This window comes from Heloderma suspectum, chromosome 4 (assembly GCF_057233095.1).
Source record: "Heloderma suspectum isolate Gila_16-S chromosome 4, 16-S_ref, whole genome shotgun sequence".
In the NCBI taxonomy this organism is placed as follows: domain Eukaryota; kingdom Metazoa; phylum Chordata; class Lepidosauria; order Squamata; family Helodermatidae; genus Heloderma; species Heloderma suspectum.
The window spans coordinates 49,147,750-49,174,945 of record NC_139461.1 but is presented as its reverse complement, the minus strand read 5'-3'; the positions used below and the strand labels follow the sequence as shown (position 1 = coordinate 49,174,945).

Below are 27,196 nucleotides of genomic sequence, written 5' to 3'. Positions count from 1 at the left end.
TTTTTCAGAACTCCATGAAAGATTCCGTATTTCAATTTCTGATACATTTTTTTTTACTGTGTATTGAGGTTACTGTGAAACCTCAACCTATGCGGTGTTAAAAGCATATGCACCTTCCCCTCTGTAGCCTTATGCATGTTGACCTTCTGTGAAATAGCACACCCAAACACAGAACAGTGGTACATTTAAGCCACAACTACTTTTCTAGAGCAGCTTTTCCCCTAGCCTAGGATGATGGCAGCTGCAGTCCAACACAGGTGGAAGGCTGTTCTGGAGGGTAAGTTTAGGTTATCCCTATGCTGTTAACTCTGGTTCAGTGCTCTCCCATGTGTGTTTACTCAGAAGTAAGCCCTACTCAACTGAGTGGTGCTTAGGTCTCCTGCAAGTCTATACCAAAAATTGCAGCTGGCTGCTGCAACCCTATGCACGTCCACATGAAAGTAAGCCCCACTGGGCAGTACCCAGTGTTAGCCCTTCTTAGCGTAAACCCACTGAAATGAATGGCTTAAGTTAGTCCTGACTAACAAGCCCCATTCATTTCAACGTATCTACTGTAGGAAGAGCTTACACTGGATACTACCAACTGTGTCCAGACACGACGAAGGCGTTAACCCGATACACACATTCCTCCTGGCAATAAGCCCCGTTGAACCCAGCAGGGTTTACGTCTGAGTAGACACGCGGAGGACTGCGCTTCCAAGAGCGCTCCCTTGGCTTCTGCCACCTCGCGGAGGGGGAACCTTCGCGGCCTTCGGCTGCGGGGAAGCACGGACGGGCCCCGCGCAGGCTCCACCCCCTAAAAGACGAGCCGCCCGTTTCTCTCGCTTTTCCCCACACAAAACTTCGTCTCCCGGCAACGGCGCGGGCGGCGTCACTTCCTTCCCCCTCAAAGCCGCCGGTGGGCCGGGAGGCTGCTCCGTTCAGGGCCCAGCCGCGCTTCCTCGCGGCCGGGGGAGGGGACGCCAAGCCGGGAGGACCACGTGGGGCCGCCGTCGCTGCCGGGGAAACCCCGCTGGCCGAGGGTTTGAGGGGGTGGAGATGCAGCATGGCCGCGGCGGCGCTGGCCGAGTCGGTTTCCAGTAGCAGCGGCGGCGGCGGCGGCGGCCTGGAAGGCGGCGCAGGCACGGGGGGCGCCAACAGCAGCAGCCGGCACGAGAAGAGCCTGGGGCTGCTCACCACCAAGTTCGTGTCGCTCCTGCAGGAGGCCAAGGACGGCGTGCTCGACCTGAAGGCGGTGAGTTTGCGGCGGGTGCGGGGGAGGCGGTGGGCTTCTTCGAGGGGAAGGCAGAGAGGCTGGGCGGCGGGGAAAGCCTCTTGGCTTGGGGGGGAGAGAGAGAGAGAGAGAGAGAGAGAAATGACCCCCGCCGCGGTCTGCGAGAGAGGAGGCACGTTATGCTCCGAGAGGCCCGGTAGTACTGGGGGGAAATAAAGGTGTTTAAAAAGAAACTCGTTTCCCCTTTCCCCTCAGGATTTTAACGCTGCGACCCTGTGGCCGTCGAGGGAAAGCCCTATTAAACTCAGTGGATTTTACTTTTGAGTAGACACGTATAGGATTGTGTGGTAAGATGCCATTTTATCTTCACAACAACCCTGTGAGGTAACGTTAGGTTAAGGGCTCGGTGACTTCGGGCGCGATCCTATGCATGTTTAGACAGAAAGAACGTGCTACAACTCCCAGCAGCCCCCGCTGGCCGGAGAATGGGGGTTGTATGGCGTGCTTTCTTTCTAGATTATGCATAGGATTGCGCTCTTAGTTGCTTACAAATACAGTAATACTCCATCTGATCTTGTCTCCTGAATGCTAATTTCTTAGTACATTTTTCTGCTGCACTGCTTCACCTCCCCCTTTTCCCCAAGGACAGGAAACCTGTGCCCTGATCCCCACCACCACTGCTGAGTTCCATGCTGCCTGTGCTCTCCATTCCCTCTCCCCCAGAGATTCTCCTATAGTCCTGGAATTGAACATGGCTCTGGTCCTGGAATTGGACACAGGTTCACATTCCTATTTTATGCTGCACTCCTTTGGTGGTCCAGGGCAAACTGCCATTTATCAACATCTATTTTCTCATCTGTAAAATTGGAATACTAGTCTACGTCCAAAAGCTGTGGTGTGGATATATGAGGTAACGATTGTTTCATAGCAGTTATAAGTATTTTACAATCATCTCTCCCTGGGTGAGCTAAGTTGCAAAAAGTTATGCCTTTGTTTCCCAAAACACCTACAACTGGAAGTGCTGCCCAAACTTATGCAGGTTGACCCAGAAATAAGTCCCACAAATCACAGTGTGACTTGTGTCCAAGTAAATATCTTTAGGATCAACCTATTAGAATGCGCTTGTTAGTAAAGAAGATCAATCTTTGCTCTTGCACTAGGAAGTGTGGGTTATTTTCAACAGATTTCAGCTGATGCTTATACTCAGCTGGGTAAAGGTCTAATTACATTCCAGCAATTTCATACACTTGGCCAGCTAAATACCCTCTTTGCATGACAGAGGAGCACGTGGGTGTGCCTTGTTCCACCACCTACATAAGGGAACCTGTGATGTGAATGCGCCTCATATAAACCCAGTGGGTTGGATCCAGGCTTAGTTGACTTTGGTCCCATTGAAATTGATGGGACACATCACTCATGACTCATTGATTTCAATGGGAACTAAGTTCATCTAACTTGGTCTGTATCCAGTGCAGTGTTCACCAGATATCCCTTCTCCCATCCCCATTTTTAAAAGGGGCAATTTCATATACCGGTCTACATGCGTACTGGTCATATCATGCATTACACTAACATACTGAGGCTGTTAGCACATAATGACAGCCCATCGATTGAAAAATCGATGGGTTGTTGTGCACGAGTGGGTGTGCTTTACCACACAACCCATGATCAGCTCCTTTGTAGGTTGTGTTGCATGACAACAACCCAGACCGCTGGGTTATTTAGGGGTTAAACAATCCACTGGTCTGGGTTTGCACGTCACAATGCACTTCTACAAAGGAACCAATCCTGGATTGTGGAGTAAAGCAGAAGAGGTGGGCACACTGTAGGCAGCACATCCCCATGATGGTTTGTCGTTATGTGTAAGCCAGGTCATTAAGATTCCATCTTCCTTCCAACTAAAGATATGTCTTGGCAACTTAGCATGCATCAGCTATGTGTGATAAAGGTGAGTGAGTCAGTATCTTTTTTTAAGGGATTCCCAAAATTTCAATATCCTAATTAATCCTGATTGGAATGTATAGAGGAGTATACTTAATGAGCTGCACTGTCCACATTTTTGGTTTTCAGCTGAATGGGATTCATTTCTGCATCTGTTATTGTGGCCTACACATAAATTATGTGTGTGTTTGTAAAGTAAGGCAGGAGGATACATGAGACTATACTAAAGAAGGTAAACACTTGTTGGCAGTCTTTTACTTCCTTTAATGTTCAGTTACCACAATATGTTTTCCTTATGTGTAGGTCCACATTCATTTTACAAAGATATGTGTATTTTATAACACAGGAATGTGGCTATACCGGTGTAATTTTTGAGTGGAGGGAAATATGTGCATCATATAGTAGATAAGACGTTTACTTTCTTAATCTCTATTTTGGGACAACATAAAATATGTTACTGGTAGGCACACCTATTTTAGAAAATATATGTGGAAGTATGTTTAGGAAAGCAGTTGTTTGCAACATTATGTGTCTCAGTGCCTAGGTGAATTTCTTCAGTCAGCCAGGAATATCATGGCAGCTATCTAAGGATATATCCAAATAGGCTTTAGAGCAGGGATAGGGAATCTTTTATTTCAAGGGCCACATTTCCTCAGGGTAATCTGTTGGAGCTGCATACCTGCAGTGGGTAGAGCCAGAACCCAAAGTGGGCAGGGCCACCCCTTCTCTCTTCCAGCTTCCTCCTTGCCTAGTGCATTGCCAAGGGAGGGACACACTGATCTTGCCAGAGGTCTGAACTGATTGTTTGCAGAGGGCTTTTGAAATTAGACTGAAGAATGCATAACATTGGACTGGGGGCAGCCCTAGGGCCACAGGTTGCCCGCCCCTGCTTTAGGGGATTGTTACAAGTATAATTTGCCATTATCCATTCTGAAGTTTTCTGACAAACTCTGAAATGCCCCTAGTTTCCAATACACACCCTTCTACACAGGGTTGAATAAACATCTGTGTGGTTACCGAACAAAGTGAGATGAGTATCTAGAAGAGAGCTTACTGACTTTTTTTTTTTACTAGAAGTGAAACCAATGCAAAAAAATGTACTTGAGTTTAAATTTGCAAATCATAGAGTACAACACTTAATGGAGGGAACCCAATATGTGGATATTCTATGAAGAAACCCAGGTTTCGCAACATAGATAAGGTATAGTTAAACCATCTTATCAACTATAAATACAAATTGGGTGTTGGTGGCAAGTGGCTCTGAATCTGGGAGTATAGGGTGGTTCAGAATAACAGTGAACATAGTTTACATTGCTGTACCAATAAGGACTTGGAACATATCTGAGGGATGAAGAAACTACTACAGAAAATTGAAGGTTGTTTTTTGCTTGCCAGAAAGTATACATATGTGTCCTTGGGTTAGAGAACAACCCAAACTCTCCTTTTCACTAGAATAGAAGAAGCAAAAGTGTCTCAGATTGGATCACAAAACAATGCTAAAGTGAAAACTGTCTTCCCTGGTGGGGAAAAAAATCAGGCAGCCTGATTCTTCACGAGTTTACATTGAACCCATGCCAACACAAAAATCTGAGGCTCGGAGCTTAGGCTGCTAATCACGTTGGCTGTTACTTTCAGGTTGAGCTTCACTATCCTTCTGCTGTTGCTTTCAGCATCATGGTGGGTGCAATAAGACCGCGTGTGCTAGAGCATACCTCTTGGATGTCCCTGATTTAACCTAATTTTTTCTTTTTGTCTTATTACCTCTTTTGCTCATAATATCCATACTTTTCACTCATTTGGTGGTGCTCATCCACTGAAGTTCCAGCTTAACCATAATTTGGCGGTATAGCAAGCCAAAAGATGTAAATAAATTATCTTCCTTTGCTACAGTGAATTGTCATTTCTCTCTCTCTCTCCCAACAGTCCTGAACCCATATTTTAAAATAAAATAGCAGATTATTCTTTTGCATCCTGCTCAAGAAAAGCATACCATCTTTTCAACTCTTTCTTTCCCTCTCTGAACTCCCTCAGTTGACTCATGCATGGCTAACTCTGAAAGAACTCATTCCCATGTGGGGAATTCTATAGCTATGTTTTGAGGAGGTCATTCTTATAAGCATTTTGTTTAAAGATGACTATCCCTGCCCCAGAAACAGGGAGGGTGGTCTAAGGCATCTAACTGCACATCTGTGGCCATGGCAGGTTGAAGACTTGCCCTTTTAGACTTGTGATTAATATTCCCAAGAAGGCTTGTACAGATTCAGTGAAGCCGTCTAATGAGCCCTCCCCTTTTGCCCTTCATCTGCATGTATTGTTCTTTATCTTGCTTCTCTTACCAGGCTGCTGATACACTAGCTGTAAGACAAAAAAGGCGGATCTATGACATCACCAATGTTTTGGAAGGGATAGATCTCATTGAAAAAAAGTCCAAAAACAGCATCCAGTGGAAGTAAGAGAACCAATTTTTAATATTTTAACACAAAAAAATGAGAAAGCTAACACTGTTTTCCTTTATGGGGAATTTTATACTTTTTAGAGATTTTTGTATCGATGCTAATATATGTCAGCAGTCACCAGCATTTCTATTCTGTGCAGGTGCTATTCTCCAGGCAGTGGCTTGGCAGGGCTTGGAAGTATATTTTGCCACAAACGCAAACCGTTTAGGAGCAGAGGAAGCTCTCTTATACTGAATTAGACCATTGCTCTGTCTAACTTAGTACTGTCTACACCAGGGGTAGGCAAGGTGGTATCCATGGGCACCAATTCGCCCCCAGACAACTTTCTAGGTGCCCACCAAGGTGCTGTACTCCTACCACGTTTTTATTTGTTTAAATCAACAGGTTTTCTTACCAGCAGCAAAGATTGCTCTGAAATAGACTTCTGTTGTTGCTGAAAACTGTGGGTTCAAAGGAGTTATTTCGTGCTGGGGTTCAGACCCCACCTTTGCCTTGTACACAGTCTTTTGGGCAGGTTACTTGTTCTTTGTATCTAGCCATGCCTCCCGTGGCAGGCATTTTGTGGTGGTACCCAGGACAGTTTCTCAAATTGCCAAGTGTGCCTAAGGCCCAAAAAGGTTGCTTACCCCAGTCTACACTGACTAGCAGCAGCTCTCCAGGGTTTCAGGTAGAGTCTTTCCCAGCCACACCCAGAGATGCCAGGAATTGAATTGGGGACATTCTGCATGTTGTAGAGCTTGTGCTCGACCACTAAGTGACAGTCCACAACCTGACCTTCGATGGTCAAGCATCAGAGGCTTCACAGTTGTAAGGTACATGTCCAAAATATCACAAATGAAAATGGGTTATCTCTGTCTCTTACAACATTTGAAAACTCCCCCCCCCCCATTATAAGCATCATTCTTAGCATTCTTTTTATCAGACGTTCATTAAAAATGGATGTGACTGCTGGGGCGAGATAAAATAGTTTCAGGGCTCAGGTGTGGCACGCAAGGCTGCTAGTTGGCTATCCCTTATGTGTAGAGTCTGTTTTCAGTTCAGTGCTTTTGCCTTAGTTCTTTTCAGCAAAGCTTAAGGGTATATCATCATGGAAACGGAGTCCCTGCTGACCCAAGGGTTCAGACCACAATCAGTAAATGGTGAAACTCAGTGAATATAACTGATAATGTATTCAACTGCTGCAGGCCCCAGCTGGTAAACAAGATTGTGCAACAACAAATCATGGCAGTATACACACAAGAGCTAGTGAGTTACTTGGGGTGTCACCTAGAGCCTTAAATAATTTTTCACAAGTTCTGCATCTGAAAATTAAATATTAATGCAATATGGGAAGCTTGTATTGCTTTTCTTTCTAGGGTTGCCAGTCCATCTTGTCAGTTCTAAATTGGCTTGTTCATCAGTTTATTTTGCTTAGTTCCATGCCAGCAATAGGCAATAAGCAAGATGAAATATGTACACTTTTAGGAGGCATGTAGATGAGCACTGGTTGAAATGTGAAAATGTAAAGTTTTATAAGCTGCTGTTACTATAAAATAAACAGCAAGATGAGGCCACAGTTGTGAAATAGAGTGTAGAAGCAAAGAATAAATACTTGGTGTTATGGCTATATGGTTTTTCGTGTAGAATCAAAATGTCATTCTACCTTGATGCATGATACCCTTTATTTAAAGAAAATAAAAGTGGATATGTAAATCCAATCTTTTATCACCATTACAGTGATATTCCCATTACTTTCCTCAAGAAAAAAAGTGTTACTTGGTTTGCTTTCAAACTTGTGTTTGAAAGCAAACCAATCATATATAAAATTATATAAATCATATATATCTATTCCAATCATATATAAAATTAACACTTCTTAAGATGCCAAAATCTTACTGCTGAGATATTTTTACTATTTTGTCTACATGTTGCCCCCTTTATGGTAGTATGAAATTATTATTCTCTTTTAAGAGGTGTAGGTGCTGGTTGTAATACAAAGGAGGTCGTAGATAGATTGAGATATCTTGAAGCAGAAATTGAAGATCTAGAACTAAAAGAAAAGGAACTGGATCAGCAGAAATTGTGGTTGCAGCAAAGCATCAAAAATGTTAAGGAAGACTCCACAAATAAACTATATCCTTTAAAATATACTGTGTATTTCTTGAGAATGGAATGAAATGGAATTATTACAACACTCCCTTGGTGAAACAAGGCATGCAGCAACTGGAGATTATATAGTGATAGGCAGTTTTTCAGATGGTGGTTGGAGCATCTTGCTAACAGCTGATAGTAGTTTTGTGTCTGGCTATTGGAAGTGAGTGGGGGTGACAGAGTTGCCTTGTGGAATATGAGGGAAGTAAATTGCAGATCTGGAAGTAAGATGGCATACAAGTCCAGACAAAGGCAAAATTCCACTGGGAGCTTATCTATGACCACCAGCCCAATCCTATGCATGTTTACATTGTACTGATTTCCTTCACACTTGCCCACTGTGTCATATCACATGTTGATCCAGAAGCACCCTGCCCAAACCCTCATATGTAGCTTCTGAGAAGGCATAATGGGCTGTAGGTTATATGAGGGGGTAACAAAAGATAAGGGCCCTGACCAGTAAAAGCAGAAGTGTTGTCTACTCACACAACAGCTCCTTTATTTGAGGCTTAGTGCCAAGTAAGAGTGGATAGATCATAGCATTAGTGCGATTCCATCAAAGACAGTTATAAAATGGGAGGAGACAGTCTTGCCATTCTTAACTGTGCAATTTTGGTCACTGCTCCAGTGTATGCCAGACAAAATACTGAAACAAAGCTACATTAGAAATGTATTTGAAAAATTCCTTGACGCTGGCCACTTTTTCATACATCACTCATGAAGACATTTGTGACTGCTTCAACGGTAAGTTGATGAAACGTTTAATCTTTTTGTAAATGGTAATGAGTGGTGTTAGCGTGTGGTTCATATAATTATGTCAGTCTTCCCCAATGTGGTGCCCTCCAGATGTGTTGGACTGCAAATCCCAGCATTCCCTGCCACATTTCTTTTCCCCTCAGAAACAATTCTGATTTGCAGAGTCCTGTCTTACTCAAAGAAACTCTCAGGAGGCCTAATCAAAAGAACAGTTTCTCCCATTCAAAATGCAGCATGCTGACATTTTATGCAGGAGAATTAGACTTACAGTGCAATCCTGTGCACGTATCTTGGGAAGTAAGTCTCATGGAGTTCAGTGGGACTTATTCCCAGGTAAGTGTGTGTAATCCTAACTGCAATCCTAAACAACTTGCCAGGGAATGAGCCCCACTGAACACTGTGAGACTTATTGTCTGAGTAAACAAGCTAAGGTAGGAGTCCCCAACCTTTTTGGACCTGTGGGCACATTTGGGAGTTTGAGAAACTGTTGTGCAGGATGTGGCTATTCACATATTGGCTGCCATGGGGGGCTGGCTAGTCAAAAGTCAGCTTAAGAGGGGTGACGGAGAGAAAGAATACAACTAGAGGCTGGGAGGAGGGAAAACTACAAGGTAAGGGGGTAGAAGTCGGGGCCGCGGTGGCTTAGTGGTTAAGATGCTGAACTGCAGACTGGAAGGTCGAAAGGTCAGCAGTTCAAGACCCGAGTGCTGCGTGACGGAGTGAGCTCCCGTCTTCAGTCCCAGCTTCTGCCAACCTAGCAGTTCGGAAGGAAGAAATTGCAAGTAGATAAATAGGTACCGCCTCGGCAGGAAAGGTAACAGCGTTCCGTGCACCTCGGTGTTCAGTCATGCCAGCCACATGACCACGGAAGCGTCTTCGGGCAGCGCTGGCTCTTCGGCTTAGAAACGGGGATGAGCACCGCACCCTAGAGTCGGACACGACTGGTTGGGGACACCTTTACCTTTTTTAAGGGGGTAGAAAAAGCAATGCTAGAGGCTAGGAGGGGGAGAAACAGTGAGCTAAAGAGGAGGGGAATAGTGAGGCTGGGAGGGAGGGGTTAATAGCAAGGCAGAGTTTTTCTTAAAACTATTTTTTTGAAGGGGGCAGGTAAGGGAAAGCTTCATGGGTGGTGTGGGACCCCTGTGCAAAGGAGAAGGCAGCACCAGATTGGGGTAGGGATGGGAAATATAGCCGGTGAAACACAGAAGTTAAATAGCCAATTTGGATCAAGTAGGGCTTTCTTCTGGGTTATAATAGCCTTCCCCAGCCTGTTGTCCACCAAAGTGTTGGACTACACTTCCCCTCATCCCCAGCCAGCATGCCCATGCTGGCTGGAGATGATGGGAATTGTAGTCATCTCATTTGGAGGGCACCAGGCTGGGGAAGACTGGACTATACAGTTCTGACCATAGCCATACTTCTTTTTTTCCCTTGGGTATAATAAATCTTGTTGAGTGCATGAACATGTAGGAGATTTCAAGCTGATGACAGAAATATATGCTGAATTGATTGTATACTATCCAGGAATGTGTATAAATGCATTCAGTTAACACTTGACAATTATGCTCTAATCAGGGGATACACTGCTAGCAATTCAGGCACCTTCTGGTACACAATTAGAAGTTCCTCTACCTCATGTGGTATGTATAGAACAGCTGTTTTAATCTGATTGATTAGAAAAAAATGTGTTGTTGGCTTGAAGCAGTATATGTGTTCTAATTTCTTTGGCGGAGGGTGTTTGAGCAATTTGTTTTAGCAAAATGGAAAAATATACCTCTAGTTCCTTTTGTAAACTTCAGTCTTTTTTATGTTTCTCAAAAACTGGGGTGGAAAATTAATGTACCATTTGTTAACATGTTTAGACAGAAAAAATGGCTTACAACTCCCAGCATTCCCCAGCCAGCCATGTAGGACTTCTTTCTCGCTATACATGCATAGAATTGTGTGTTCAGTTATTGATAGTGAAGTAGATACCATTAACAAAAATACAGTAATTTTTTTAGATATTTCTGTAGAATAATATTTGTCTTTTATCATTTAATAATTTCACTTTGAAATTGCGTAAGAAAAGGTCATACAAACTTTGTTTTGTTGTACACTGAAGGAGAAAATTGACAGTGGCTTGGATCCAGACTCAGCTATGCTTAGAGTAAGCTCATTGAAATCAATGGGACAAGTTAATCATAAGTAATTTAAGTCCCATAGTTTTCAGTGGGTCTGCTTTAAGCATGACATAAGTCTGGCTCCAACTCACTAATCCCAAATGCTTGTTCATCTGTGTATTTTATGAAGAGCAAGATTGTTTACATCTTCATGCAAGTGGGAATTAATGAATAATAACATTTTAATTGCTGCTCAAACCAGAAAACAGAAAAACGAAACTGATCCCAGCATAGCTTACTGTTCATCAACATGTTTTATCAGTAGCATACTTGAATGGTTGCTGACAGGCCAAGCTTCCCTCCCTATGACTTATCAATGCCTAGCCACTGTACCCCATCCCAGTGCAGGGATGTGCTCAGATCTTGCTTACATGAACAAGTGGAGGGACATTTCTGCCATCTATGCATTCTCTAACTCTCCTCTCAAGCAGTGTCACATATGGAGGAACTAAAACTATATATATATGTGAGATGGAGAATATTTTATTAAACAATTTTTCCTCTTCACCCTCTTCTCTCTGGGAAATTATCTTGCTGCAAACAGAGAAAAGAGAATTTTATTTCTTATGCAGTGTTCTTTCTTCTGCCTTCTTTTATCCTTCCAAGCACTTTCAAGACTCAAGAGAGGGAAAGTGAGAGAACTGGCGGTCCAGGCAGCTTGGTAATTGCCAGTGCTTAGCACAGTTTGAACACAAAATATGTGTTTTCTATCTCCATTACTGTGAAAATGTCAGTACTAGTAAAGGTAGTTTTGAGTCTCTCCTTGTCTGTTTAAAAAAACCAGGGGCTAATTACTTAATTCCACAGAATGATTAGGACTGCAGCACTACACTCATGAGAGGACACTGTATACTCCTTTTTGAGTATGCATAAGTAGTGTGTATTTGCATTCAAAACTGCTGAATAATTGGCTACACTGAGGCAGACTAATTGTCATTTATTTGTTGAAACAGATTTGTGGGGGGCGGGGGTAGTGTAGAGAAGGATTCAGCTGTGATATAACTCCTACTCCCATTAAAGACACGTTTTGGATGTCTTTATAAGGATGTTTTTATATTATCATTAAAAGCACTGGAATCCTAGACAGGAGTGAATTTAGTCTACACAGCCATTTCCACAGAATTCACTCTCTTCAGCATCTTATGATGATCTTGAAGACATGAAGCTAGGATGGTTTTATTATTTGGCACAAGTGAGGGAATCTGCTTATGTACCTGTATCATTAGTCTTTGTACATTAACAGTGATAGAACCACGACAGTGTCATATTGGAAAGAAGCCAGCTGATCAGCTGAGGGGAAAACTTGTCACCAGATTCTCTACTGGTGGTATACATAACTTTCACCCTCAATTTTTGAATGCAGTCATATTTGGCTTAATTACTAATGCTGCTTCTGAAAAGGATTGTAACTTTACTTTTTAACCATACTACCTTTCTAAAGGGACAAAAGAAATACCAGATCAATCTGAAGAGTAATTCAGGGCCTATCCACGTGCTGCTCATTAATAAAGAGTCCACTAGCTCCAAGCCAGTGGTTTTTCCAGTACCACCTCCAGATGACCTCCTGCAACCTCCAACTCAGTCTGCTGCTCCATTGACTTCCCCTACACTAAATGCAGATCCTCAGAAGTTACAAGAGTCTAGAGACCCTAAGAAGGATCAATCCCTTTCACAGACACCAGTCACAGATATGTCAACAGGTAGGTACTGAAACTTCTTTCCCTCAAAGGAATTAACTTACGGGTGTAGTGAACATCAGCAGTCAGTACTTGGATGTTCTCACTACCTTGTCGTGGGGTTTGGCTGTGTCCATTGTGCTTTGCAGACATTCCGTGCTGTGATTCAGCAAGATTTCTAAGTATAGCTCTGGTTAGGAATGTCATAAGCTGAAATTTCAATGTGTTCTGAAGACAGGACTCAGCAATGAAACCTGATGCCATGGTGCACTTTTATCCCACAGTGCTTCTAAAGGTCTTTTTAGCTCTTTACTAAGAACTGAAATAACACTGCAGATACAGTGATTTCGCTTTTCCGAGACATAGGTATTCCTTTGTGGTATCTACTTCCATGCAAATAGAAGGATGTACCTACATCTAATACATTATGTACTTGTGGCCCTAACAATTTCCTGGGTAGAAATACACCACTGAGGGACAGTGGCCTAGTTCAGACAATCGTATCTCGGTTTATTAAGCCTTCCCTGTCCCCCACAGTCCCTTCACTTCCCCCTTTGCACAAGCCACAATTAAACCAGGAAGTTCAATTAACCATAGTTTCTCCCACCAAGTGCAGGAGGCCAGCTAGTATGGGGAAGGCCCTGCCTCCAGGTCCAGGAAGGCAGTCTCCAGCTTGATCTTCTGCAGGAGGCAGGGCCTACCCCAAGCTCACCAGTTTGACTTCCTTCCTGGTGGGAGGCAGCTTCTCTGAGGCTCTCACGCAGTGAGAGCAACGACTCCCCTCCCCCAAAAAAGAAGAGAAGAAGTGACCTTTTGGTCGCAACGTGGTGGGGGCGGCTGCTCCTTTGGCAGACCAGCTCTCAGAGGGAAGACGGAACCAAGACCGGAGGGAGGTAACGGCTGCGGGACTGAGGCCTGACATGACGCCATCACCCTCCCCGCCACCAGCAGCCATGTGGGCAGAGCAGAGCAAGGCTTGCCTGAATGGCAGTGTATGCGAGGACCAGCTGTGGCTTCCATTGCCCCCCCCCCCCAAAGGAGAGCAGGAGCGGCTTGGAGAGTGCAGGTGGCAACAGGGACCCTGAACAGCCCCCTTTCCCCGTGCTCCCCCCCCGATGCAAAACTACGCAAGGCCATGCCTGAAGAGCCACCACCGCCACCCCCGGTCAGGAGTCGTAAGAAAGCGTGGGAACGTGGGGGACTGGGGTCCTCCATTTCATGGGGGCCCCTGGAAGAAGGAGCAGAGGGCTTGGAGCTCAGCTTTAGGGCCAACCCCCGCCCCAGCTTTGGGAGGGGAAAAGGTCCATGCTGTAACTCCTTGAGGAGGCCATTTGTCAAATCAGATGTAGGGGCTCCCCCCAAAAGGGGACTAGGCACAAAGCGCACTCCCACAGGAGCACATCCAGGGAAAGGGCCCGACCCAGGCGGCCCACCTGCTCACGCACACACTTATCCAGCTTCAGCTCCGTGGATGATCAGCGTAGCAGGTCACACTCCAAACAGGGACACAGCCACACCCTCACCCCTGGCGTTCACTCCAGGAAGCAGAGGGTGAGGAGGAGAGATGCCTTGGGCAGATCCCGATCCACCTCAAACAGGTGGGAGGAAGTGCACCAGATCCTCGTCATCCTCTAACCAAAAAAAAGGAGGTACGGAGAGGGGAGGTGGAGGGACAGATCCCCTTCCTCATCCCCTGAAATGCCTCAACATCCTGGAGCTTACAGACCATGAAGAAACCATGACACCCTCTCACGGCCGGGCAAAGAGGGTGGGGGCGGCGGTAGCTTCCCATTGCCCCCCCCAAACCCGAATGTGCCACTATGCCTGGAAGAAATACCGTGCAAGGAGTGGTCAAAGCCAACCAGATCTAAGAGACTCCACCACCACTGTGAAAGGTTCAACCACCTACAAGAGGACGCCATGCATGTCCAAATTGGGAAACTATGGATACCAGTTTTGGAACAAGAGAGGATCTTAAACCACAGCTTGAAGTTGGTGTAAGATCCAGACTTGCTGTAAAGCTAGTATCCATAGTTTCCCAGTTTGGATGAAAAAATAAATTCTGATTAATTAGAGACTTCCTGATTTGATCGCTCTGATTTGATCGCTGCACACTGCAAATAGAGAAGTGCAAAAGGCTTGTGTGTATCTCAGCTAATGTGGAGATACAATTGTATGAATGTGGCCAGTGCCTCTATGTGACTGCTATTAAATCTAGCAACATAATCCAAATATTAAGAATTGGGGTTGGTCTATTTAAGAGGAAAGACAGAACTGCTCCCTTTCAGTGTGTGATAGATAGTTTGAAGGTCTACAAATACCTTGAACATGTGCTGCTCGCATTAACACCATTTGAAAGCAAATGGATGCTAAGATTAATTGGCCTCAGTTACCCATGCACTGGTTATCTCCAAACTGGACTACTGCAATGTGCTTTCTGTAGGGTTGCCTTTGAAGATGGTCTGAAAGCTGCAACTGGTACAAACTGCAGCCACCCAGATGGTGTGTGTGTGGGGGGGGGGGGGGGTCAGAAAGTCTGAAAACAATTGGAATTCTCTGCCAGCTGAACTGGCTGCCAGTTCCAGACCCAATTCAGAGTGTTGGTCTTAACCTTTAAAGCCCTTACCAGCTTGGGACCAGGCTATTTGAAAGACCATCTTCACCCATTCAGTCCTGCCCATATGTTAAGATCTCTTTCAGGGGTTCTTCTTGAGTGCCCTCTGTTCAGATCAGTTAGGTTGGCACGGACAAGAGAGAGGGCCTCCTCGTGGCCCCAGATGGTGAATCTCCCTTCCTATTGAACTCGTGCCTTGCCCCTTCTGTACAGGGGTTCAGGCGAGGCTTGAATATTTTTCTTTTGAATGCTGCCTTCAATCTGAGGGTGTAATTACCTTATGTATCTGAGAGCAGCTTCTCAGTCAATCCTGTATGCTTCCTAATGTTGCAATTTTTATGTTTGTTTCTTGCCTTTCCTCTCAGTTGTACATCAGGATTGTGGTAAAAGGAGAGCTTGCCCTATATCAATTTCTGTCTACTGCACTGCACTAGCATGTCAATTTCTAATTTGAACTTTTCCACTGTTGTAGACATGAGGTTACAAGAGAGCTCAGCTCCAGAAAGTCTTTATGCCAGCATTCCAGATTCTGAGCTGTATGATAGCCTTGTAGCAGAAACCACACCTAGCTCAAATACCTGCCAGCCCTTCCTTCCATTGGATGTTAATAGTATTCTCAAGCCAAACACATTTGACATAGCAAAGATGGATGAGCCTGGAGGTAACAAACGTCTTTCTTTTGATGCTAATTTTGGGAGGGGTGGGGAGGTGGTTGCCTTTGTCCCAAAATGGGAAACAAGAAAGGAAAGCAGCCCAGTACTCCTGTTTGATGGAAATGCTTAGCTGCTAGATTTCTTTTTGATGATCTTAATACTGACTGCATGTCTGGTGGCCTTTTCTCCTGTAGCTGTTGTATGCAGTGCTGAGCCAAATGTTCATGGACAAATAGTTTAGGTGTGAAAAGGGCTTTTGAGGGCCTAACATCTTGCATCAACACCCCCACAGCCTCAAGCATACCTTTTTCACATCACTCCTGCTGCCAGTAGCTTCTTTGGTGTACTATTTTTAAAAAATCTCTCAGCATCACACTGTTAATGCAGGTTGGCTACATTGCAGTGTCCCTGAAGGCAAACCAACCCCTTGCACTGCCCTTAATCTGAATGAAGAGAGGAATAGGAAATGTTCCCTATCTTCTATGCTATGCTGGTGGCTTCATTGCATACCAGTGCAGTGCAACAAGACTGGAAACATCTGCCCAGTTGCTTCAGCAGCAGGTTGATATGTTCCCTCCTTTCTCCTACTCTTCAATAACACTTCACTTGCCAAATTGCCAAATGGGAGAGCACTTTTGCAAGGCTATGCAAAACTGGATGAAAATCAGCCATCCTGCCTGTGTTAGTTTGGCTCTAGTTCTATGCACATGTAGCCCCAAGATAATGTTCCAAGTGAGCACATGACATTAAGAAACTCGCAACTTTCATGCTATTTGGACATTCATTCTACCTGCATTTGCCAAAAATGGGGAGCTTGAACATTCAGGCTTCAAAGCAACATCAAATCTTTGGTCCATTTCAAGCACTTTTACTTTTAAGCCTTAGTATGCGGAAGGAGAACAGAGAGAGTTTGGATGCCTCAAAGGACTATTTCCACCTACAAGTTGGGAATGCAGTTCCACTTGTAAAACTACAGGCTAATTTGTTGCCATACGCTGAAAAGTCATAGACGAGTTGCTCTGGGGAACATTAGTTTGGGCCACTTGTGAAGAGCACATCCATGTGTAAGTTCAAATCTCACCACTGCCATAAACTTCCTAGTTGACTGTAGACAAACTATCTGAGGCTCCCCTCCCCCATCACATATCTACTGTAGCTCCATAATACTGACCTATAGAGTGCTGCATAATTAATTGTTGACTTTAATTGTTGTTTGATTCCTAGCTGCTCCTTCTGGGTGTCTTTTTAAATAAGCCCTGGGTCTGGTAGTTCACAATATGCTCTTCATAACTTACCTGGAGTTTGTTTTGTACCCTGGACTCTGTATCTTAAGAACACAATGTCAGGCTTCAAGCAGCTCTTTTATGTCCATTTCACCAAAGCCTACATGAAATATTAGAAGTCCAGGCAAAAGTTTCATAAGCCTTAAATAGCCAGCTTATATGTTTACCTGACTTACCGCAAGAGCCAATTAGAAGTGTGAGCACCTTTTTTGTTAGCTAATTTAGTCTCATTACCTATGCAAATAGCCATGCATATGCTTTTGTGTTAATAGGCATAATTAACAGCGATATCATTGATGAACTGATGTCCTCTGATGGTAGGTTCCTTTTCATTGTCTTCTTTTTACAAAGTGAGATGTCTTTGCTTCAGATGTTACATTTACCCACAAGTGCCAGTCACCATACCCTCAGTGCTATTTTGGACGGACATGCAACCAGATTTTTTGTTTTTACCTGTTGGACTGGGAAGAGATGGATATTCCCAGCTATTGATGCTCACTGCAGTTAGCAAGGCAACAAGTTTCCTTCCTAAGAGTTTAGTGAGATATGGCCCCTTCTAATACATTCATTAAAAACAATACTAGAGCAACACTGACAAGAAACGACCTTACGGGTACAAGACATGTGTGAACAGAATCACACACTTAAATTACCATTTTATCTCATTAGTCTGTGTAAAAATCAAAGAAAAGGAAGGGGTAGAAATGGAAAAGTGGTGCTTACTTTTAAAATACTACCCACAATTTTAACCACAGGCCAGTAATTTCAGTTTTCTCCTAAGATCTGCAGAATACACAGCATAATCCTACCCGTTTACTCAAAAACAAGTCCCATTGAAGACAATGGAGCTCATTCCCTAATACAGGTGCTTAGGATTGTGACCTTAGTTTATGTTCCTCCTACAATAGCTTCAGGTATCCCATTACTATAGGTTGGATCCAGATTTTTATTCTATCAGCAGGAGCCTCCCTAAGTGGAGTTCCACTCAGAATGCTTCTATTGGTGGAAAGGGCAGTGGGGGGGGGGAGGCAACTTTTACTGATTCCCCCTCCCTCCGTGACCCCCAGCACCATCTCCCTCGTTCTGGAAGGTCCCCAAACCCCCTGCAGCAGAAATTCAGGGGACACAGGGTGAGGGAAGAATCCTTCAAGATCTCCTCTGCCATACCCATTTCTCCAGTGTAAAAGCTTCTCTAGGTCAGAAGTCTCCCACTGATGGAAGGAGTCCCTCTGTTCGTGGGAGGCTTTTGCTGGATCCAGCTCTATGACTCAAATTCTGGAATAACTTCGCATATTGCATTGTGCTACAGAGAAGATATATACTGATTTACACTGTCGCAGGATCAAGCTGTATTTAAGTATGGAAGCAGAATACAGCTGATAGCTTACAATATAGAATCCAAATGTAAATACCAATTCCAGGGCATAACAGGAGTTAACTGAAACATCATTTTATTGCAGACGCTGAATGAGAAAATCGCCTATTGTGGCTAATCAAGTGGCTTTTTTTTCATTGTGACGGACAGTACCCTGGAGCTGACAAAGTCTTTCACGCTTGCAGAGTATGCTGCCTTTGAATTAGTGCAACATACACTGTTGGCAGAATTACTGTCTGCCAGCCTTCTTTCAAGGAGGTCACAGTGGTATGCTTGAGGCTCTCACTGGGGCTGTTCCCATGACATGCTGAGGCTGCAGTGCATGTGTGGTGCCTGTGGCCGCCATTTTGAATATGTACCCCACAACTAGCTGTGGCACCCGCAGGCACCAGATTGCACATGCAACCCCTGCTTGAGGGTTGTGTCGTTAACCCATGCTCACTCAGTTCACACGGCACAACCCCCGAGCAGGGATTGCATATGGAATTCCACACCCGTGGGTGCCGCAACTCACCATGGGTTAAATAACCCCGTAACTACCTCACAACATTGCTGTGAGGTAGGTTAGGCTGAGAGAGTGACTTTATGGTTAAACAGGGATTCCTTCATCAAACCCTAGTATTCTAACAATTTCTGTAGTATATTATCTTGAGTCACCCTTTCCAACAACAATGAAGTTGGTTCCTCATTAAGACAGATGCATAAACAGCCTAAATAAAAAACTGAACTTTGCATATCTTTGATCTCAAAATAAGTTTTGCCTACCCCAGTTTTACACCCCTATTACTCAGAGGCTGTCCCCTGTAAGTTGGACACAGCATGGTCTGTGGTCCAAAGATGTTTTTTTTTTCCTGCAGTACCCTTAAAACGATTAAATTAGCCTGCATCCAGTCCTGTGTGCTAAAGTAATTACTAACTTGTCCCATTGACTGCAATAGGACCTAAGTTTAACTTACAGGACCTTTCCACTATGTACACAAATATAGGCGTGAGGGCTTTGTTCCACCAAACTACCTTTAAGCTGTTCCACTGTCCCCTGCAGGATGCCCTAGCATTGTGTCCATCCCAAACTTTATTTTTCCATAAGTTTCTCTCAAGCATGATTCCCCCACATTAATGTTAGCAAGGCGCTTGTGAGTGCTGGTATCCCAATGATTAGGTTTTGTAATTCAGCTCTAAATAAGTAATTGTTCTCAATGCTCAAATCTAGGAGAACCATTCTTCAGATTCCTGTTATTATATCAACCCGTCTATTCAGTGGAATCCTGATTGAGGGTTTATCCTGTCTAAAGCAAACAAATTCAACAACTGGTTGATTTGTAAATTCTGTCTTATATTTATTTAACACGTCAACAAAAATATTACAAATTTATCATTTACATTGGAGTTTACATTATTAATTTTTGAAATTGCAGTTTCAGTTTAGAAGTATACCTGCTATTACTGCTCTGTTAAACATCCCATAATCATAGTCCATCTATTTACATGGGCAATTATTTGGCCCTCTACATCTGCATAGTCACAATATGGATGGGAATGATCTTGGTCTTAAAGAATTCTTAGAACCATTCCTCTGTTGCCGGAAGATTGACACATCTTGTGTTGAGTGGTTTCCCGATTCCATCATAGAAATTCCAGTTGTTTTTTCCAAGATTGTACAAGCACACAAACTGATTTCCAGCATTGTAAGTTATCCCTTCCACTTTGTACCTGGAGAAAAAAATTCCAATTAAACATCTTTATGCCTGGGAGTAAATGTGTTACATTATGGGTTGGATTCAGATTTAGTCATACTTACAGTAGGCCCATTGACATTAATGGGACTTTAGGCTATGACTCTACGACTAAGTCTGTATCCAACCCAGTATTTTTGTAACTTAAAAGTTTATACGAACAACCCACATTAGTCATTTTGGCATTCTGTGGTTCAAAGCTTATTTCATGGTGCAAAGGTACCAGTTCCTTATTCCTGTATTTTGACCTGTACATGTTAGAGAGGGCCTTGCACAAAGTGAAGTTCTAGGAGATTAATTTGTGGCATCTCATGGTGGAGAGTCTCATGGTGGTAGGACTTTGTGGCCAGAAGCTTATTTTACATTGCAGAGGTCTGCAAACTTCAGTTCCATATTTAGGTTACCCATGTACATCAGCAAGAACTGAATTGAACAAAGAACTGAGAGCAAAGAACCACTTCAGCCTCATTCTTTTACATGCATTAACTTCCGTCACAAGATAATGTAGGCAATTATTTTAACATGCCCATTCTAAGCGGGCCTCAGAGGATAACGGATTTGTACTGCAAGGCATTTACTGTGCCTTGGTAATTCATTCAAGATTTTTCTCAGCTGCAGAACAAATCAAACCTTCAAGAAATAACAGATCTAAACAAAAACATCTAATACATATCATTGGTTCATCAACAAAAGTCATATTAGTATTCATGACCTCTTGTGCTTTTAAGGGAAACAATGAATATTTGGGGTTATATCCCCTAACGGTCCTTCATCTTTCTGCCCAACAAATAACTACATCTAGTATAAATTCCCAATGGTCATCTATAGTGGCTAGGATCTTCCACAGCCTCATTCCCCAACAGAGGCTCATATGCCAAAACAGTCCCCCCCAAACTTGAAAGGGATGATAGAAGAATGTGGCAACAATGGTGCGGGTACCAGAAAGGGAGAATGATCCAGTTGTTTTCAGAACTGCCCATCCATATGTCAGTATACTTAGATTCACTGCAAGTGGCTGGCTCTACAGCTGTGACACCAATTGTGCTTAAATGAAGGTGCTTTTTTCCTACAGTTTTTCCTCTGTTACGGCTATCTCCTACTCCTGGAGATGACTACAGCTTCAACCTGGATGATAATGAAGGAGTCTGTGATCTTTTCGATGTGCAGATACTGAACTACTAGATTTGATGCAGCCAGATTGCCTCATCTACCTCTAACTATATAATATTGTAGACTTAATTTTCATAATGCAAGTATTTAAAATAATGAATGTAAAACTTCTGTAATTCACCAACACTGGGTGCACATTTTCTTCTTAGTTTTGTTATTGTGAACAACTTCTAAACTCAGCTAAGCAGAAGTGGCCTTTTAATATAATGCACGGGTGTGTACCCAAAAGAAATATTACAGTAGCTTAATACAGTTACTCTAAGGCCCTAGTTCTCTTTATTTGTTCTTTGGGAAGCAAAATTTCAAAATTATCCCACCTTTGCTTCCAGTAAAACTATCTAGACTTCCCACTTCAAACTGTCTGCTCATTTTATTCAAATCTGGCCCCTTGGAAACCTTCTACAATCACTCTGACATTTTGGCCTTATGTCTAAAACTTCCACTGCCAATTATAAAACGAAGGGCATTGACTAGGTTATGTTCAATTTTTTTCAGTGAACACAGAATATATTTTTGTGGAGTGCCTTCTTTATTAGCACTTTAAGTTCCTTCCTTTTTTTACTTCCAACATTCCACATTCCTAGATTTAGGAAAGCACTATTTGTAGTTTGTATTAAAGAGTGCCAATGCTTGTACATTAACAAGATTTTTTAAATGAAAACTATACAAAGAGTTGCTGTGTTGATATACCAGATGTGATGTTGATGTAGACACTATAACTGAGACAGTAAGATAGCAGCAGCGTCCACATTAGCCGGTTCACCTTCCAGAGGCTTAGGAATCTGAAGGGAAAAAACACATGCTGTTATAGGTACTAAAGCTCTCTCCTACTAGAAAGATCTGTAGCCAGTACATTTGTCTTACGAATCGTTCCTGAAAACACTTTTATCTAACACATTTATTTGAATACTGAAGCCTAAATGCAGTATATTCTACGCAATTCCCCATTCACTTAATAAGAATTCAGGATATGAAAGGCCACCAACTTAGAGCCAAAAAAAACATTACTTTAAATCCAATTCCAGCAGCTATGTTGTCTTTTCGTTTTTACTCTTTGTCACAGAGGCCCTGCTAGAAAATCTCTACAACTGTGAAGTTACTTCGGTTTTAAATACCATCCTGATATATTCATAGTACTCTACATTCCAGGATACCTAGAAAAAAACAAAACAGTTGTACTTCCTGTGTCAACTTGTTTAGGGATGCAACTTTAGGAAGAATGCTAGCCAAAGACCAAGTTATTAACAAAAGAACCTTTATTTCCCCAACAAAATGTTAGGGGAAATGTTAGATGCCTTTAATTTATGCTTTATGCAGGTTTTCAGAAGTTTAGCTAATTTAAATAATTTGATGATTAATATTGCGTGTTTTAAAAAAACTCAGTTAAGATTTTTTTTTTTTAAAAAAAACCCTTAGAGACTCAGACAAACTAGATTTTGGAAGTAGAGGGTAGAATTCATGAACAAATAGAGTTACCTGGTTTCTCTTTGAAGAGTCTGATGGAATGGCTCTGGATAACTGCTTAACTTCTTTTTGTACTTCTGTGAATACCTTATTTACCATGTTGACCTTCTCATCGTTCACAATATTGATCTTTGGGGAAAAGAAAGTTTGATGCTTTTTTATTTCGAGCTAAAGATAAAGCATTCACCATGTAATGCCTATAAAAACATACACTGAATATGCCATGTTCTCAACATTACTTTGAAAGGAAAATAGTAATTTGGGCTAAATTACACTAAAACATTTCAAAGGTTTGGTAGGGAATTTGATACAATGTAGTCACTAGGGATGTAAGAACTCACCCTAGTTCGGTTCTCCGTGCACTCGTCGAAGCGCCATCCCTGCTTGCTTCCCCCCCGAACCTGTGCTCGACCCACGCACGAGTTCGGTGAATTCCCCAGCACTTATGCAAACCCGGTTGGTGAGTGCCGCCATTTTCGCGCCTTTGCTTTCTAGGAAAAACTGGAAGTTTTAAAAAATGCACATATTCAAATATGCGCAGTTTGGAGCTGGGAAAGCTAAATAAGTGCAATATTAGAGGGATTATACCTTTAATATTGTGCTTATTTACTGTTGCCTTCCCAGCTCCAAACTGCACATATTTGAATATGCGGATTTTTTAAACTTCCTGTTTTTCCTAGAAAGCAAAGTCGCGAAAATGGCAGCGCTCACTGAACAGGTTCGCGGTGAGTACTTTGGAGCACGAGCGGGGGGCAAACAAGGACAGCGTCTTGGTGGGCACAGTTCGGGGGTTGCTCGACGAATTCCCGGACTGCGCTCGCCACATCCCTAGTAGTCACCAAGATCAGCATTCTTACAGAATGGATAGCTTCTTACGTAGATGCACGCACAGTTATTTGCGCATAGAACCCCATTCTCACTTTTCCTCAAGGTGGGGCCAGCAGACACTCTTTCATTTCTCCCTCCATGCATTTCACTCACTATGGATTTGAGGAGGAGGTAGAATTTAATACTCTTGTGGCTTCCATTACTCTGCAGCTGTATATGCCACTGCTATGGCTTGTTGCTTTAACGTACACAGCACAAGCACAAATGTTCCTAACAAAACGTTCAAAGCAATACCAAGAGATAATTTTTAATACTTACTTTTTTTAGACTGGTTGTCACTGGCTTTGTTTTACTTTTATTCTTCATTATTTTTTTGTTGGCTACATGGAATACATTCTTCTGCTTCTGGCCTTTTGCCTTGTTCTTGCCCATTGCCTACAATGTTGTTTTAAAAAAATCATTTTATTTTGCCTATCTGAACTATTATTTTTAGCAGTTCAGTAATATGTTGCTGCAGTAAGCAATATTTTAAAACTCCTTTAACCTTTTATGCAAGTAAGGCTTCAGTCTTACACTTATTTGGGAGTAAGTCCCATTAAAGTAAGCAAGACTTTCTTCTGAATAAGGACATAGAATCAGGCTGTAAAGTCAGATGCCCAGTTTGTCAAACATTTAGAATTGGCACATGATGGCCACAGTACTTATCAAGAGAGCCTAAGATGCGGTTCCCTTGAAATGACTACCCATAGGTTGTTTAAACCATGGGTAGTTGGGGATGCACTGGAGTGAGCATACTGTCTTCTGACCACTCACCGCTTTGTTTCTGGTTTAGTCAACAACCCAACAATGGGTTGTGCTCAACGACATCCAAACTCAGCACTCTTGAGTTGTTGAGGGAGAACACAGGTTAAAACTTTGGATTGTTTCTCCCTTAACAGCCCTGTGTGCCGGGTTCAGATGTCACAGAGTACAACTCAGGAAAAAGGCTTTTCTGGGTTGTGTACGAAACTGGAAACAAAGCAGTCAGGAGGCAGCTCACTCCCACACAGCCCTGGCTACCCATTGCTTGAACAACTCATGGGAAGTCCTTATGTGTGAACTGAACCTATGTGTTAGCTAGGGGAAGCCTGCTCTAATCTTTGATCAGTGCTAGCAAGGGAAACTGCTCTTATCTCCAATCACTGATCAGAGACAAGAGAGTTCCCCTCACTAGTGCTGACAAGGGGAACTCTGCTCTTATCTACGTTCAACGACAAGAGTGGGCTTTTCCCCCAAGGCCCTTAAAAACTCAGACACCAAAGAGGATTTAAGACAGGAATGTCCCCTACCAATCTGGGTGAAAAACAACAACAACAACTGCATCCTTTAACAATGAGACTGAAGTAAATGTGATGAGCTTCCAGAAAACAACAACAGAGGGTGCTAATAGCGAACAAGACATGGGAGGAACAGGTTCTCCAAAAAGTGCCCCTTGGCTCAAATCTAACGTTAAGGAGTTGGCTGGTGGCCATCAGGCTCAAGAGTCCTGTTGAATGTGTGCCTGAGATCTGGGTATTGTCTGCATGCAGGTTAAATATACCTATATATCAAGGAAGAAAGTTTCCTTGTCTGAAGTGCTGTTTTTACATCCTAATTTTTTACTTGTGGCTTGAAGAACATTCAGCAGTAGTACTGCATGGGTGGTAGTGGATTAAAGGTTAAGAGCCACTGATATATCTGTAAACAGCACATCTAAACATCTATGCACATACAACTGTATACACACTTGGGAACCCAGAATTGCAAAACCTAAAAGTCCTTTTCAGTTGTTCAAATTTGAGGATAATGAACATGTGTTTGGGTGGGGAGGCTGATAGGCATCATGCCAACAGGCTCCATCCCTCAGTCTCCAAAGGCTCTCTTCAGACATGCTAATGAACAAGCATAGATTGGGGGCGGGGCCTGCTGCCAAAATACCTTTCAAGCATGTTCATTACTGCCAAACTAATAAACTGAAAAAGGTCCCCCAACTACAGGTACAATTATGCATATATACATTCTGCTCAGATCTTCAGATAAAAGCATGGAGGGTTGAGAGGCAGGAGCAGTGATCACACTTCCCCTCTATATGTTCACTTGTACATGGGGAAATGTATGAACTGGGCCTAGAACTCAGTATAAACAAGCAGTTTGTTGGGTAGGGTTGAAAACATGGTATTCAACCAATTAAACAGTACTGGAACATATCCCAACACTATTCCTTCTAACAGTAAACTTGGGTGTTTGAGTGTCTATGAGTTTGGAAACAAAATGTGGCCACCCAAAAATAAGGGCATGGTTTCTACATACTCAGGGGATTCCCTAGTTTGTGGATTAAAGGGGGGAATTTACTTCCACCCCACACACAAATATACTATACACAGAAGTTTCAGAAGGAGATGGAAAAAGACATTCCCCCCCCCGCCTTTCCAGAAAAGTATGCCTGTCTCCCACATATCTATAAGATTATATATGCTATATAATTGTCTAGTGCTATACAGGACAGCAGGGGAAGTTTTATTTATGATTGTAAACTGCCTTGAGTGCTATTTTCTTGGTAGAAAGGTGTGGTACAATTCAAATAATGTTTGGGAGGAAGCTTCCCTTTCTCCCACTCCTGAACTCCCACCCACCCCTAACAATGCTTCAAGAATACTATTCCAAACTGGCTGGTGCCATGAACAGGAGCACTCTTCCTAGGGGCTGAGGATCAACTGCAACACTATCTGTTGTTACTGTCGCTGAAAGCATTGTTATTCTACTCTTTAGTCAAAAGGGCTTCTAAAGTAGAACCTTAAGATCAACAAAAACTGGACAGTCCCTTCCCATAGACCTATAACCTAAAAGTCACAACACAAAAGGAAAAGAGGACGAGGAGGAAAACAACGTCAAGGAAACAAATAGTTCTTATAATGACCAGCTGGAATGGAAACAGCTGAGGGACTGGAGGAGACAAATGAAGGAGGTCCTTCAATCAGAACCATGGTGAAGCCCTGCTTCCCATCTCTCCGCTGCAAGCTGATGGGATGATCTTGCTGGTCCTCGGCTTGTACTACGATAAATCCGGTACCCGCCAGCTGGCATACACTGAAGCAGCCTTCCCCAAGCTGGTGCTCTCCAGATGTGTTAGACGACAAGTCTCAGCGTCCCCCATCCTGGGATTTGTACTTATTTATTTTCATTTCTATACCGCTCAGTAGCTGAAGCTCTCTGGGCCGTTCACAAAAATTAAAACCAAAAAGCGCAGGATTAAACAATATAAACTATGAAAGCATTAAAACCACAATATAGTCCAACGCATCTGGAGTCCAACGCACCTGGCGGGCACCGAAGCCCCCCCCCGGTAACTTTACCTTCCTCTCTGCAATAGGCGCAGTTAACCTCCCGGCACAGACACGCTTCCCAGAAGTGCTCCGGCTGCGGAGTGGCTGCCCGCTTTCCGGCTCGGCCACGTGCGGCCGCGCGTCATCCGAACGCGTCTGGGCGTTCCCTCTGTGCCTGCCCAGATCGAGAAGGGAGGGAGTGTTGCTGGCCTGCACGGCTGCCCTCGCCCTTGGCTGCTGCCTTTCTTCTCGGTCCTGCCCTCGGCCCTCTCTGGGGGAAAATGTCCCATCTTCTGGGGTAGCGGCGGCGGGCGCAACGAGGCGCCTTCGGGTTGGAGTTGGAATCCTTGAGCTCCTCTGCACCGTGTTTCTAAGGCCTTCAGAGGGGAGCCTTCTCCTCC

At 43.4% G+C, this 27,196-nt stretch overlaps 2 protein-coding genes across 4 annotated transcripts; one reads left to right on the top strand and one right to left on the bottom strand.

Annotated features, from left to right (window-relative positions):
• Window positions 1-863: 863 nt before the first annotated feature.
• E2F5 (E2F transcription factor 5) lies at window positions 864-22,840 on the top strand. 2 transcript variants are annotated; one of them, XM_084849220.1, is made up of 10 exons: window positions 864-1,234; window positions 5,494-5,603; window positions 7,561-7,722; window positions 8,441-8,484; window positions 10,072-10,136; window positions 11,203-11,319; window positions 12,100-12,358; window positions 15,421-15,609; window positions 17,157-17,201; window positions 21,065-22,558. In XM_084849220.1, exons 1-10 carry the CDS (start codon window positions 1,046-1,048, stop codon window positions 21,172-21,174), a joined length of 1,290 nt encoding a protein of 429 aa, XP_084705346.1. In that variant the 5' UTR covers window positions 864-1,045; the 3' UTR covers window positions 21,175-22,558. The 2 variants fall into 2 exon arrangements, with proteins under 2 accessions (XP_084705346.1, XP_084705347.1); XM_084849221.1 differs by lacking the exon at window positions 11,203-11,319 and having other exon boundaries at window positions 21,065-22,840.
• On the bottom strand, window positions 19,572-26,882 carry RBIS (ribosomal biogenesis factor). 2 transcript variants are annotated; one of them, XM_084849225.1, is made up of 5 exons: window positions 26,826-26,882; window positions 23,773-23,889; window positions 22,639-22,755; window positions 21,853-21,944; window positions 19,572-19,969 (listed from the first exon to the last, which is right to left on the bottom strand). In XM_084849225.1, exons 2-4 carry the CDS (start codon window positions 23,884-23,886, stop codon window positions 21,876-21,878), a joined length of 300 nt encoding a protein of 99 aa, XP_084705351.1. In that variant the 5' UTR covers window positions 23,887-23,889; window positions 26,826-26,882; the 3' UTR covers window positions 19,572-19,969; window positions 21,853-21,875. The 2 variants fall into 2 exon arrangements, with proteins under 2 accessions (XP_084705351.1, XP_084705348.1); XM_084849222.1 differs by lacking the exon at window positions 19,572-19,969 and having other exon boundaries at window positions 21,089-22,755.
• Window positions 26,883-27,196: the final 314 nt, after the last annotated feature.

Excerpts from the sequence above, each read along its gene's own strand:
- RBIS (XM_084849222.1), bottom strand. The coding sequence starts at position 23,886 with ATGGGCAAGAACAAGGCAAAAGGCCAGAAGCAGAAGAATGTATTCCAT. Across the intron at positions 22,756-23,772 it reads TGACAACCAGTCTAAAAAAA|ATCAATATTGTGAACGATGA; the intron begins GTAAGTATTAAA and ends TTTTCCCCAAAG.
- E2F5 (XM_084849220.1), top strand. The coding sequence starts at position 1,046 with ATGGCCGCGGCGGCGCTGGCCGAGTCGGTTTCCAGTAGCAGCGGCGGC. Across the intron at positions 12,359-15,420 it reads AGTCACAGATATGTCAACAG|ACATGAGGTTACAAGAGAGC; the intron begins GTAGGTACTGAA and ends CCACTGTTGTAG. Across the intron at positions 15,610-17,156 it reads AAAGATGGATGAGCCTGGAG|GCATAATTAACAGCGATATC; the intron begins GTAACAAACGTC and ends TTGTGTTAATAG.